Here is a 14,711-nt window from a genome sequence, read left to right as displayed (position 1 = left end):
ATTACAAATTGCAGCTTTTAGAACAGATTAAACAAACTTCTGGCCAATTATGGTCTGATTTTACAAGCATTCGACAGAGTCACGCTAGTCCCAGTCTTGCTAATCAGCTGCTAGCTGTAGCTTTATTTAACAAGGGGCTCAATCTTCAAACGTACTGTGGCGGAGGCGTGGCCCCGGGCGCAGCTGCAGGGGAGGAGTGCAGCAGAAGGCTCAACAGGGCGGCGCTGCGAGGCCGGTAAGAACAGCTGATGGTGTTTATGTACTGATGATGGTCTCCCTCCGCTGTTTTTATAGTGAGACGGGGAGGGGCGGCCGGAGAGAGAGATCAGCTGGGCTCGTGAGCTGTCAGACTGTACGACTGAGTCAGCTGTCAAAACTCAAATTCCACACGTACCTTTTGGCAAAAAAAGTAAAAATCAAAAAAATGTTAAACAATCCCTTCAATTATTGTTAAGCAGTCTCGGTTGGATAAAATTCACTGTGCTGGCATCAGCATATAAACATGCTAAATAAGCGCAGCCGAATCCTGGACGAAATACTGACAATCCCCATCAACATCTATGGAAAACAGTTGTAGTAGTTAAAACACTACAGGTTTAATTCCTGAAACAGCCTCATCCAGCAATACAGGAGTGTAAACACCCACCACTACCCCCAAAAAACCCACATCACTCTCTGACGCAGAATAATGTAAATTCAGATCAGATAAATTATCTCTGACTCATAATAGCAGTAACTGTGCGTGAAATGTTTACTTTATTAGTTCTAGTTATACAGCCTAACATTTCCCACGTACCCTCCCACACCCTCTACTCAAAGTTGAGACACGCTGTGGTCAATGAAGAGGATTTAGAGTTGTGTTCTTTTAATCTCCAGCTGCTCTGAGAGCCAAATGGCTGCTTCAGTGAATGACATCATATCAACAGTGCATTTGATTTGTTTCATCATACTTTTCCAAACTTTGGCATCTCAGCTGTGAGGTCACTCATTTATGAAGAGATTGATCATTCCAGGCTGAGGGAAGTTACTTCATTTTGTCTCTGAGAACTACATGCAATGTGTGAAGCTCAAGTCAAACCAAACCCATTCCTAAAAGCTCCATTTTAAAAAACAAAGGCTTCAAGGAAGAAGAAGCAGAGCAGAGGCACAGCATGGAATATGCTTTATATGAATGGATTAGAATCGAGCATGTTAATGTACAGAGAAGGTAATGACACGAGGCGGCGGAGGTGCAACAAAAAAAACGAGGAGGAATGCAGGTCTATGGGAAACAAGGAACGAAGAGTGGACTGGGGCAGATGGGTAAAAGTCAGAGCAGAGGAACAGGTTATTTCTTCCTTGCGTCTCCTTCTGTTATCACTCGCACTCATTTTCCCGAAGGACGTTGTACATGTTGACCGTAAAGCCAGATGGCTTATCGTCGCTTCGTCTCGGGTGCCCGAACCCCTCATCTTCATCGTCCCCATCTCCGTCCTCGTCATCGTCCGCATCCCTGTCTCTCTCTTCCTCTGGCTCGGTGCTGGACTCGCCATCCTCCTCATCGTCCCTCTCTGCGGTTCCTTCTTCCTCTGTTGCTCTTCCTTGAAGAGCCATAATCTCTGGCAAGTCTGGGTGATTTTCCCAGTGCTCTGCAGACCATAAATAATCCCCAAAATAAATTAATTCCACCCACCTGGCATTTTAACTTTTCGAATAGTCTCAGAGTTGAAATGAAGAGACACAGAGGGCCTTCTCTTACCTCTCAAGCAGCTGTACCCGGGCGGTCTGAGGCAGAGGCACAATCTGCCATCAATCACCAACCTAAGGAGGCTATTGGCTGCACGGTACACGTCGTTGCGAGCTGCTTTCGCTGTCTTGTAGCCTCTTCTCTCCGCCCAAGCTGAAAGAAGGAAGCATAAATTGGTGACAATCTATCAAATGAAGGTATAATTAAAAGAGCACAGTCTATATTTATTTTCCTACTGGTAATAATGTCTGTGTATCCAAAATATCACGTCTGCCTATTCCTGTGCACAACTTGTTGTACTGATAATATTAGAAACACCACAAAACTGCCTGACTCGTTCTTTCATTATCATGAATGAGGCTGTTGTAGTTTATTTTGAGTGCTTTACTAAAACACCACCCTGCTACTGTACATGGTTGTTAGAGCACCGAATCCACAGCTGAGAACAGCCCAACTAATACTGCCTGAGTGACATGGACATCTAGCTGTCTGAGTAAATAACAAAGCCCGTTTAAAGGCCAGAGTTTATATTTGTGATGTACATGTTTAGTCTAAACAATGTGCCTGGGGTGCCACAGACAGCTAGGGCACGTCAGTATTTGTTTTCTAATTGTTTTATTGACTCATTTTTATTTTCGTGACGTTGAGCAGCACTTTAGTCAGCATTTGTTGTGATTAAATGTGCTACATAAAAAATTGACTTTGTTCAATTCGACTTGATAAATGGACCAGTGCATTGTTGGCGGATTTTTACTACAGGGCTGTGTTGACAAGAGAGAGCAAATAATGGCAGTGGCCCTGCAGCAGGGGATTGGCTCTCCTTTGAATTGTACTGATTTTGTTATTTTAGAATCAATAAAGATCTGTGACTTGCATTAAAGGAAGCTTGCCATTTATCCTCTCAATATTTTAGAGTATTGAAGTTTCCAAACTATCAACGACCACAACAACTCAGATGCTGTGACGCTAACTACCACCTTACCCTCGCACACATCCCAGGCGGTCCAGCTGGGCTCCTCAGACTCCTGGTTTCTTTCATTTTCCTGCAGACTGGGATGTTTGAGCTTCAGTATGGAAAGGAAGGGGGTCCTCTCACACAGATAACCCACTGAGCTGTAAGGTTCTTGTAGCTGAGACACTGGGTAGATGCCTGCCAGAATCTATAGAAAATTCATTTAAAGATAAAAACAAGAGGAAGAAATTCACGAACAAAATAAAGACAGGTCAGAAATTACCTTTGGTAACAGCAAGATAGCAACTAAGAGCTATTTAAAAATGAAAGCGACAGTCACACAAAATACTCCTGGAGAGCGTGCAACTCAATACAATTATGTTTCTACCGCATCCAATCGGGCAAGTAAAGTGAAAGTCACATTTACTCTGGAGTACACAACAGTGAACTTGTACCTGTAACTGTTTATTGACACGGGAGGGGAAGACCAGCCCGGGGCAGTCACAGAGCTTGACTGTCGGAGTGAGGTAGTAGGTCTGGAAGTATTTGGTGTGACCTGGGGTTCGAGACACGCTTACCACCTTCCTTCCCACCAGGCTGTTTATAACTGAAGATTTACCAACATTGGGAAAACCTGGAAAACAAAGAGAGGTTACAAAGGCACTCATATGTAACAGTATTCAAGCTCTATAAATTCTTTTTAAGAGTCACTGTTTGTGAATTTATATTCAGATTCCAATAACTACATTCAGTCAGGAACACTAGATTCAAAAAAGGAAGTTTGTAAAAACTTCTTAATGTTTAATGAGAGTGAGGTGCATGTTTTAAGTGCATGACGCAATGTCTTTTATTAAAAGATAGAAACACCAACTGTACGGTCACTTCGCACATCAACACCACAAGAAGCAGATCGAGCAGGTGTTTTTTGTTGTTGTTTTTTTTTTCAATTAACTTTGCGAAGAGATAATTTAGATAAGCTCCAATATGCACACTTTGATTTAACAATATATACACAAACACACACACAAACACACACACACACAAACACACACCCACATACAGAATCTGTTACAAGAAGCAGAGGAATAAAAACACTGTGCCTATAACAGGCAAATATGAACTCAAATGACCTGCTGGGTGCTCGGTTGAGCGCAATGAAATGCATCATGGGAGGTTGCTGCAGAGCCAATATTTTCCCTGACAACTTTTCTTGTTGTATTTTATTCTGAAGGCTGAACCCTCCCTCTTCTGCCACACTAGACACTGAAATTACCACCATCATTTCAGCCACAGTTTTGCAGTCGGCCAATATTTCTACTGACATTTCTCACTTTGCTGAGAGGAATTCACACAAGTAACTTCTTCTGCATGAGGGAGCACCTACAGCTATGACCTTGTGACGCTCACAGACACGTCCAAAGATCTAGATGGAGAATTCTAAAGTTACGAGCAAGACTGACCATTAACAATAACAATGTGAGAAGGTACTGTGGGGGAAATCATTATTTGACACCCTATTTTATGGATATTTGCTTAAAGAAAAGAAATAAACTCTGTCTAATTTTTCTAGTATTTTCATTTTGACGAAGATAAAAATATCAACCAAATAACATAACATAAAATATAACATAAAAGTTATAAATTGATTTGCAAGTCACTGAGTGAAATACATATTTGATCCCCAAGCAAAACATTAGTTAGTACTTGGCTGGAACTCTTGTTGATGATCACAGCCGTAAGACGTTTCTTGTAGTTGGTCACTGGGTTTAGACACATCTCAGGAGGAATAGTAGCCCACTGCTCTTTACAGAAAGTACAGTTTTCTTGGCTGCTGCTTGGAAAATGAAGCTTCAGCTTCCTCACAGATTTTCTACAGGACTGAGGTCTGGAGACAAACTAGGTCACTTTACAAGCTAAACTATTAGCCTAAGGAGGCTGCATATTGAGATTGGCCGATCTACTAATGGTACACTCGATTATAATCAAGATACACATAACAGACATACCATGACTTCCTTTCTATGGCCTTCAGGCTAAACCTATTTGTCCTCTAGTTTTTAATCTGAAAATCGAATTATATTGTTGTGGACTGGTAAGACAATGTTCTTTCCTAATCAGATAAAAGTGAAATAATACTGTGTTCCCAGATAAGCATGGATTTGAGGTACTTTTTTTCCTATCTGAAAAAACTATTCTAATTTCTTACCAAAAAAGCAATATCTGGAGAAAATACTAAGATATACTTTCCAAGTTTCTTAACAAGAACCTGTTTTGCTATAATTAAAAAGAAAATGTTCATTGATTCTGGCCAAAGATTGTTGTTCTCTGAGAAAATGATTACCTATGCAGCCCAATGTAAGTACACCATCTTTGTAGAGCTCCTGTGATGGACTGCTCATCTCCAAAGCACTATCACTTTGATGCTCCACCAAGACAGACTCTGCTCCTTCATCTGTCCGTTCTCCGTCTAGCCGCTCAGAAACGGCATCTCTCTGAATCTTCTGCTCCCAGCTGGAGAGGTCAACTGACAAAACAACAAAGCAACAAAAAACAAAAAGATGATCAATAACATTTTGAATGAAAAGCTGCTTAAATTCATCGTGTGTATAACTTAATGTATTAATTATTATTATAAAAGAAGAACAGTGAAATGACTTTTTCTCCTACCTCTCCCTGATGTGATCTCCTGGCAAGACTTTAGGATATCTAAAGGACCTCCAGCCTGACTCCAGTCAGCCTTTCTCCTCATCCTCTTCTTCTGGAGGACTGTGAGTCAGAACAGAACAGAAAAGTACAACAGTTATTGCAGTCACTACAGGGGCTGGACAGACACACAGCAGGTTATTCTGATTACACTGTGCTGAAATAAGTTCAATAAGTGACAGGTTTGTCTGTCTGACTTTATTTTTCATGTATTTCTTCTCTCTCTAACCCCCTCCCCCCCATCGGCTCTCCCTCTCCTCACCTGTGCTGTATGGCTGGCCACGGTGTGAGGTGAAGCAAACTATTTCCAGGTGGGGGAACTGGGAGGCCATGTAGTGTTTCCAAGCGATTACCAGTGGTGGAGGACACAGGTCGGCTTTGTTCAATACCAGGACCACATGCTTCTGTAGCTCTCCAGTGATGTAGTGGTACAAGTCTGGAGGGAACTGCAGCACCTGGGTGGTATACAGGTCAAGTCAAGAGCAATAGAAACATTCATAGGTAGTTTGACAAAACAATGATGGAGCTCACACTTAACCAAATCCAACAGAAAATAGGTACACCTTATGTACATCAAAAACCTTTGGTTTTTAGGCGAGAAGAGGGCACTGAGAGAAGCTGTTGGAACAATGACCTCACTGACCTGGAGGCAAAATACTGAGCTAAAGACCTGCAGTGTATCGCAGAGCTAATCCATGGAGGGCTTTGAAAACAAATAATTAATGAAAACCTTTATAGGTAGCTAGTGCCGCTGAGCTGACCAGTGTGGATCTGCTCTGTTTTCTTTGTTGATAGTTGAAAGTAGCTGCATGCTGAACCATCTGCAAATGAGAGTGAATGGAACCGGGTAATCCCATATACAGGGAGTTGCAGTAGTCCACTCAAGAGGTGATAAAGGCATTCCATAACAACTACTGCCTTTTAAAAAAAATAACCCATTAGACTGAATCATTATAAATAGAAACAAGTATAAGTGTACCGTTTTTAAATTTGCATTAAAAGGGAAATGTAACCATGCCAGAAGCACGGAACTAGGTTTTATTTTTAATGTGAATTCCGATGTTTATAAAGTGTTTAGAAACATTCTTAGAGTAACGCTAAAAACTAGTTCATGTGTTTGTTACTTCTAGGCTGGATTGATCAAACCCCATCATACTACCTTGGCCCAATAAAACACTATGATCTAATACCATTTTTTCCATTAATACCAACTCAGGTCAGGTTGACTCGACTTGACATGTTTTTCAAGGTTTTCCATTAGATGATAGTACCTGGTACAGGGTACATTTTAGTAGCTTCTCCACTGGGGTTCCAAGCAATCTGAGGCAATCTGAAAATGTGACATCAACAGACTGCATGCATGACCCATGAGAGTTTCCTCCTTTCAAAAACTGCTGTTTTTGAAACCCAGCAACGAGGGAAACAGCTACATGGAAACAACACTGTGGTCCCCGAGTCTGACATAAAGCCACAGACCGAGCAGCAGGTATAACACCACCTTAACTTCCACCTTCATTGTAGCGTTTGTGTCGCATACAAATGACGTCACAGGACAGTCGGCTCCATTGCTATAACGGTCCCACGCACATTAGGTGGTATCCAGTTGAAATGGAAAATGAGTAGGTACTGATGCAAAAAGAGCTTAAGAGTGCAGGCTTACTTGTGATACCTTGAGTTTCTCACCCCTCTCCTGTGGAACCAGCTTCCAGTTTTGGTTTGGGAGTCAGACAAAACTCTACTTTTAAGATTTCTTCTTTGACAAAGCTCATAGTTAAGTTTGGATCAGGTGACCTTGAACAATCAGATCTGCTGCTATAAGCTCAGGCGTCCCGTGATGCACCTCACCTCTCCTCTCCTCATTTATGGGCCACTACTGATGCCATTAACTTTTGTTTTCTATTTCCAGTAGATTTGTGTTTTATCTTCTCAGTGCTCCTTGTTCTGATGGAGATCTCTTCATTTTAAAAGGGAGTTCTTCCTCCCTACTGCTACCAAGTTCTTGGTAGGAGAGCATCTGATTAGTGAGATTTTCTCTCTCCAATATGGAAATATATTTTCCTTAAAATATAAAGCACCTTGGAAAGGACGTTGCTGTGAACTGGTGTTATATAAATAAAACTGAATTGACTTGAATCTTCAGGAGCAGATCACACAGACACACACTGAACACAGCAGTAACTGAATTCAGCTCACTTCATCAGCAAGGTCACAGCATCTATACAATTTAATGAGATGCTGATAAAATGTTCCAGTGAAATTTCTGATAAACTGAAGAGACGAATGAAGGGTCAACTCAGGAAACTCAATTTTACATCTAAAAAGTGGGTAAAATGACAATATGCGTTTGATGCCAAAGCAGCATGAGATAATTTTCTAATTTATATCTTTTCTTGTCGTCTGCCAGCGTGCACCTACAGGTAGTAATAGCTGTATAGAAATCTTGCTATCTACTCAGCGCCCTCTGTTCCCATTCGAGGCTCTCTCTAACAAAACCTGCTTTCAGGATAAAATGCATCAGGTAAACAAACAGATAAACAATAACTTTTGACTGTGTCTCCATCTAGTGGAGACCACCTCTACCTACCGGATGCCTGATGTCAACAATGAGAAGAATCACATCCGACATCTCCAAGACTCTCCAAAGCTGCCTCCACGTCTAAAAGAAAGAAAGCAAATGGGGGGAAAAGAATGAGGTTTAATACTGTACATAAAACAAATCCACTAGTTCCTTTTTTACTCAACTTGAGGATGTGTTAGAAACTACTCGAACATTTTCCAAGTGACTACACACAAATACAAAAACCCAAAGACAAAGTCAGAGTGGTTGCTTGTAACGGTGTACATAAAGAGAGTTATTTAACAAATAGAAAGCTCTGCTCTGACCTGCGCAGATGGATACCGAGTTTCAAGCTGATTAGCTGCTTGACCCACAACTGGTCAGCAGGTTCAGCTGCAGTGGGCAGCTGTTTTCAGAGAAAAAGCTCTAAATAACACAATGCACCAGACCTCCACAGCTGACAAACAGCAGACCAATGTAATTATTAACTAGCTGGTGAACATGGTGGAGCATTTAGCAGCTCAAGAGCCAGATGTTTCGTTAATTTGCAGAGACTTCATTTGGGAACCAAGAACAGGGACTGAATATTGGACCTAAATTTCCCAGGTGGCCTAAACATTCACTCTGCAATTGAATGATGCTTCATAACTGCCACATGTGTAGCAGTTGTGAAGGAAGGAGTATACTCTTTAAAAATTACCGCTGTGACACAGCAACTCAGAACACATTCAATTCAAAAGCCCTACAACAGCAAGCGACAGTGGCGAACTCTTAAAACAGAAGGGTGATAATGTGAATTTAGTTGCTGCAGAGAATTAAATGAACCAAACTTTCATTGGTTTGGTTCAATGCAAAACTATTTTCTTAAAGTTCTTTTCAACTTGTTTTACTGCTTTCAGAGAGCCAGAAGAGTACAAAAAAACAAACAAGTTTCAGGTTTATTACCTGTCATTTTAACATGTCAGTGTTAGTGACCTGTATTTAACAGCATTTAATCTCTATCACAATAATGACAGAGGAGGGTGCATACTTATGAGAGGAAGGAGTATAAAAATAATCACCATGTGACACATGTGGTCATTGCACAGTCAAAACCACACAAAGCAGCTTTATGCTTTTCCCCTGAAATAAGAGTGAAGGGCAGTAAAACCAGCTACAGTGCTTAAAAAGGCAACATTAACTTAATCAACTTCCACTATGGAAACTGGAATAACCAACACCATTTAAACCAAAAAATGAGTCCCAGAGCTTAAAACTTAGATTTCAAATAGTGCTTCCTACACCGTCATATTCTTTACACTGCAGTACGGTATATTTTACAAACTGAGAAGCTGGTTTCACATGCAAACACCACACAGAAAGGCCTCAGGGAGGTTTGAACCTCTGAGGTGATTGCGCTAACCACTTTACCATGTACTGTCCAAAGACCACCCTCAGTGTTTATATTTGTCGAAATGACAGACAGCTTTCTGATGTTTCTATTAATATAAAAAAAAAAAAAATAAGTTGCAGGTTTAAGATAACATCATTTAAAGTCTAATGTAATCAACCTATCCGGGAAAAACAACATGTTCAATCAGCGTTTTAATCTAAATTATATTTTTCTATTATCCTGACTTCCATTTAAAAAACAAAACAAAAATAAACAGACAATTTCAGACTACTGAGGATCACCTATTACACCAGCCCTGCTTCTGCTGTGATATGGCTCCAGAACCCCCACGATGAAATTAAATGATCTGCAGGGCTTGTGGTTTTGAACAATATTGTTATCGGTTTCATACTTGGAGCAAAACTGAACAATAACACAGCATGCAAGGAAGATATAATGGTGCTTCTACCAGTGGGAAATATCAGACAATACAAAGCTATGTTCTATAACTCTTTGTGATCCCTACATCATCCTGAGCTAAGAAATGATATAATGAGTCTGTGGTAAGTCCTGGAGCCACATGCTGGATAACAGCTTGAACATTTATGCCTTTAAGACAAATATGGCACAGCAGGTCTGCTGGGTAATCGTCAGCTTACCTAAAAATGTGTTAACAAGCAGCAATACTTCATGTTTCATCTGTTCTCAAAGAGTCAGGAATGATTCAAGAACACAGACTTTTTGCAGAAGTGTTCTGCCCCCCAAAAAGCAGTTACCACATTACTAAAATGGCTCCATGACTGCAAAATGAAGACCGATATTGAGAAAAGACACGCATGAATGCACAGTGGCACAGCAGAGAATTTCATTAAATTAGTCACTAGCCCTGGATCAGTGTGAAAATGACGAAGTTTAACCACAGTGGTGTGGCGTGTGATGATTCATCTGAAAAAGTGGAGGGTGTTTTGACTTGTTGGATTCTGGACAAAGGTCGTTAGACTGAACACAAGCATTACATTTATATAAACTAAAGCCCCGTGAAGATAGAATCATAATTATTTAGGCTTAATATTATATTTAAGCTTATGCATATGTTCAATAAGACAGATCTGTGTTCACTCATCTGCCTGCAATCCTGGGTCACTGGGATACTAGCTATTCTTCTGCTTAGCGGTGCTGTCAAACTTAATTATGTTGTTATCACTCAGGTCCAACCATGTTCATGCACACCTTCTACAAACCAGCCTCAGTTCTGTGTGCTTAAATCTCCTCTGTCATTCTGCCTTTTCAGATTCTGATTCATACTGTTTTGTAGCTTCGTCTGAGTCTAATGGCCAAATAATTTCTAATTCAAAATCAGTTCTTTAATGAATTCAATTCATGTCTTTTGAAGGATCACTCCTTAATTAAATTAAATTAGTTAACCTCAATAGTCATTAACTTAATGACCATAATTTATTTAGCTTTAAGACTTATGAAAACTAATTAATAACTAAATTATGAAAATAAATAAATAAATTAAAATGTGATGGTGGTGTTGAACACAGTTTCACGGGGAGGTGGGGCCTCACAAGGGCATCTGTTAGTCCCAAAAGCCATAATCCTTCCACAGATAGATCCTGGTAACTAAATTAACTAGCTCTCTTTTAATTGCCTTGGCTCCAGCTACAGTAAAAAGTGCATGAGTTTGAGCTTTTACGTAGGGGTGAAAGTGCACAAAGTTGTTTTCTATGCCCATTATTTTGCTTTCATAATCATCGGAAGCCATAATAATTGAGATTAACATCTGATTAAGTGCTCAGCGACAATAAAAGCAACTTCATAGTACAAAGGTTCTCCTAAAAATCAGCACTTCAGCCTGAGTTAGTTTAGGCAGCAAATGCACTCCTGGAACTTTTAAAACAGAATTTGACCTGCAAAACTCACCACAAATGCTGGTGAAAAAACCCCCCATAAATATCAAAACTTTTTACAGTTCATTATTGTGCAGTGGCACTTCTACAGTAAAAACAAACTCCTTTACTTAGTTACCTCCAGATTGTGCTCAAAGTGGCTGAGAGAGCCAGGTGGGTTTCTGGAGTGCAAGTCATCCAGGTAGTCTCTGTACGATTTCTCCTCTTTCCTCAGCAGGCTCTCCCGTGTCATCTCATAATTCCAGGACGGCCGTCGTGGGAAACCAAGGCCTGGCAGTGAATAATCAAGTGTTAGTGTGTCAAGCAGTGACCCACTCCATTAGCCTACTCTGCTCACGTTTGGTTTATTTTAGGATGAAGAAAGGATTAACACCAAAATGAATCAGACCTTTCTCTGAGGGGTAGATGTCATTGATGTCAACCTCAAGTTCTTTGTCCGAGACTTGCTGCAGCACCTTTTCCCTGGCCAGCTTCTTCCTCTTCTCCACTTCCTCTTTACCCTCTTTCTCAAAGTGCAGTCGGAACCTAAAAAATGAGAAAACCCCTGTTGATCCTTTGTATGACTGTCTGCTGTTATGACAAATTAATGATGAAAGCCCCTATCCAGTGAAAAATGTGCCTTCTTCTTTTTCCTACATTTGAAAGGTTGAACCACATTATTTACAAATACATTATATGAGCATTGATTTATACTGGGGGGAAAAAACAGGTCAACTATGTAATGTCCTACAGACCTAATTTATTTTAACCTAATTTAGGATTAGAAGATCACTCTCTACTTGTTTCCTTTTTCCCTTCTCTCTTGTGGTATCTTCACTTTCTAATTTGTTGTATATTTACTGTTGGATATTTATAATAATTTAAAAAATTAAACAAAGAAAAAGACTGTATAGACAAAAGTATTGGGCACACCTCTTAATTTTGAATTAAGGTGTTTTCAGTACAGGCAAATTGATCACCAAACCATGTAGTCCAGCTTTACGAACATTTTTAAGAGAATATGTTGTTATAAAGGGCTCAACGAATTCGAGCATAGTACCATAAAGGATGCCACTATTACAACAAGTCAGTCTGGGAAATTTCTTCCCTCCTAGATATTCCACAATCAACTGTAGGTGGTATTATTGCAAAGTGAAAGGGTTTAGGAACCACGGCAACTAAGCCACAAAGTGGCAGACAAAGTAAAGTAACAGAATGGGCTCGCTTAGTGCTGAGTGCGTAAAAGTCACCGACGTTCTGCTGACCCATTCATTGCAGTGTTCAAAACCTCCTCTGGCATAAATGTGTATGAGGGGCTTCGTGACATGGGCTTCCATGACTGAACAGCTTCTGCTGAGTGTCAGTGGCTTTTAAATACTTTTGATGTGTGTACGTAAAGGCAACAAATTCAACAATTTGAATTTTCTCTTTGTTTACTGACCATTTGACCTGGAAACCGATCCCGATTGAGTAATCAGCATAAAAAGGGGGTGTTAAAGCTTCAATTCTACAGTGAATATTAAGAATGGACTTGAAGCATGAGACAGTTTGTGTCCAGCAGTTAAAATCGTGAAATTAAAAACCCTTCTTATTGTTGTATTCTTCTAAGTGTTGTAGAATTTTTATTTTTATAACTGGAATGAGATTATAAGCGTTAATTACATTTTGACTGCAAATCATGTCCAACACAAATTACATTATTTTTGTAAAATTCAACACATGTGAATTTATCTTATTTTCTGCATGATCTTCTAAACCTCCAATTAGTTATCAAAATGCAGCTGCTTCCTACTTAAGCATCTTTTTTATGTGCGACTTCAAGCACAGGCTGTTGGATTTCGCTCAGTTTTACAGAACAAGAATCTGAAATCATTTACAGTGCTGTACTCTTACAACTCACCTGTTAGGGTCATATCGTCCTTCTCTGTTGAAGGGCTGCTGATTTATTCTTCTAATATCAGTGGTCTCGCTGTCTGAGGTATCTGACTGCCGCTCTCCTCCTCGCTCCACACTGGCATTGCGACTGCTTGGCCCAGAGCCTGTGTCACCTGGAAGATCACAAACCAATACCAAGAAATTTTCTTTTAACTTATCTGCTGCTTAAATACTGTGCTTATTAACAGGTTTATTGGTTCATTTTGGTGGAAATGTTAAATGCTTCCAGGCATAAATTAATTGGAACATGATAATGTTTATGAAATTCACATTCAACTATCCTGACCTCTTGATTATTTAATGGAGGGTACAATAAATCCATAATGTTGTCCTGCACTGCAGAATTCATTGACTACCCTGTGTGGATGACCTGACCTTGGTAGAAAAGACTTTCAGTGCATGTCTTAAAGGGTTTACTGGTTACAGTAAGCACTTGAGTATAAACATTGCTATGAAAACTAATACTTTTCTTGTTAATCACGCTTTAAGTGGACTCAGCAACACCTAAAGGAAAGGCAGGATTTTTCAGGAAGCGCCTAGTTGGAACATGCCTAGTTTTGACAAGTTATGTCACATTTTATGGCGTCCTTGATGGATACTAAATCACGTTACTTGTCACGCCGACTTATTACTTGAAACATAGACAGCACATGGAAAATCTTAAACCCAGTATGCTATTAGTGGTAATAAATTGACCTATTGATAGCACCACGGTCCAAGACCTCTGTTAGAGTGGCTCTGTCTCTAGTAGTTTCTATGGTTAAACAAAAAACACACGACTTTGCATTATTTAACACATTTAACGCAAGTCTGTGCGCTAATTTTCACGTACTTGCCCACTCCGAAGGCAAAGTTATACCACACTGCTTCTTATGACTGCTAGCGGAAACGAGCACTGGCCTCGATTTACGGGCTAAATGAGTGATTTGATAATCAACTTAAGAACCCCCGACAACATGCAGACACAAAGAGTCATTGCAGTTAAACTCAGCAATGGAGCACGGACCGTTAGCAAACTGCTAAGCCTAGCATGCTAACGGCAAAATACTGTTACCTCTCTTTCTCTCCCGTTTGACTTGTAGCTGTTTCTTCTTTTGTTTGTTGCTAAATGGCTTTTTCCGGGGCATAGTTTAAAAAAACAAACAAAACGATTAATATATTTATATATAAAGAAAGCTATGCAGTATGTTTTGCTGCGTAAAGCTTCTCACACAGCTTTCTTATTGGCGTTATTTACATGGATGAAGTTTCTCGACTCGTACACTTTTCAGTGACGCCATATCCACTGCAGACTGCGGAGAATGACGGAAGAAACCAATTTTAGGTGTTGGAAAACCGATCATTTTGTGCATTTGTGGGGCTTTATTTAAATCTCATTTTACGATTACACTTCAAACGATTAAACATCTTTACTTTGTGTATCATTACGTAGAAATATAATCTGAAAATATCCGAGAAATTGATCACGACACCCCTGTGCTCTTATGGTACAGTCCACTTTTGTAAACACCTCGCAAATTTGCACATTCCAGCAAATATACCTGATCCACGGGCATGATTGTCATAAAATAAAC

At 40.0% G+C, this 14,711-nt stretch overlaps 1 protein-coding gene across 1 annotated transcript; it reads right to left on the bottom strand.

Moving 5' to 3' along the window:
• Positions 1 to 1,145: 1,145 nt before the first annotated feature.
• On the bottom strand, positions 1,146 to 14,443 carry gnl1 (guanine nucleotide binding protein-like 1). Its single transcript, XM_026184744.2, has 12 exons — positions 14,192 to 14,443; positions 13,103 to 13,250; positions 11,612 to 11,748; positions 11,342 to 11,493; positions 7,966 to 8,037; positions 5,644 to 5,836; positions 5,346 to 5,444; positions 5,020 to 5,202; positions 3,134 to 3,312; positions 2,709 to 2,886; positions 1,739 to 1,879; positions 1,146 to 1,628 (listed from the first exon to the last, which is right to left on the bottom strand). The coding sequence occupies exons 1-12, from the start codon at positions 14,262 to 14,264 to the stop codon at positions 1,357 to 1,359; spliced, it is 1,827 nt and encodes a 608-aa protein (XP_026040529.2). The 5' UTR covers positions 14,265 to 14,443; the 3' UTR covers positions 1,146 to 1,356.
• Between the last annotated feature and the right edge of the window lie 268 nt (positions 14,444 to 14,711).

The sequence above is a fragment of the Astatotilapia calliptera genome, chromosome 11 (genome assembly GCF_964374335.1).
Source record: "Astatotilapia calliptera chromosome 11, fAstCal68.1, whole genome shotgun sequence".
NCBI lineage: Eukaryota > Metazoa > Chordata > Actinopteri > Cichliformes > Cichlidae > Astatotilapia > Astatotilapia calliptera.
Note: the sequence above shows the minus strand (reverse complement) of the source record. Positions and strands in the feature narration are given on the sequence as shown.

Excerpts from the sequence above, each read along its gene's own strand:
- gnl1 (XM_026184744.2), bottom strand. The coding sequence starts at position 14,264 with ATGCCCCGGAAAAAGCCATTTAGCAACAAACAAAAGAAGAAACAGCTA. Across the intron at positions 11,749-13,102 it reads GGACGATATGACCCTAACAG|GTTCCGACTGCACTTTGAGA; the intron begins GTGAGTTGTAAG and ends CTCATTTTTTAG. Across the intron at positions 2,887-3,133 it reads GTGTCAATAAACAGTTACAG|ATTCTGGCAGGCATCTACCC; the intron begins GTACAAGTTCAC and ends AATTTTCTATAG.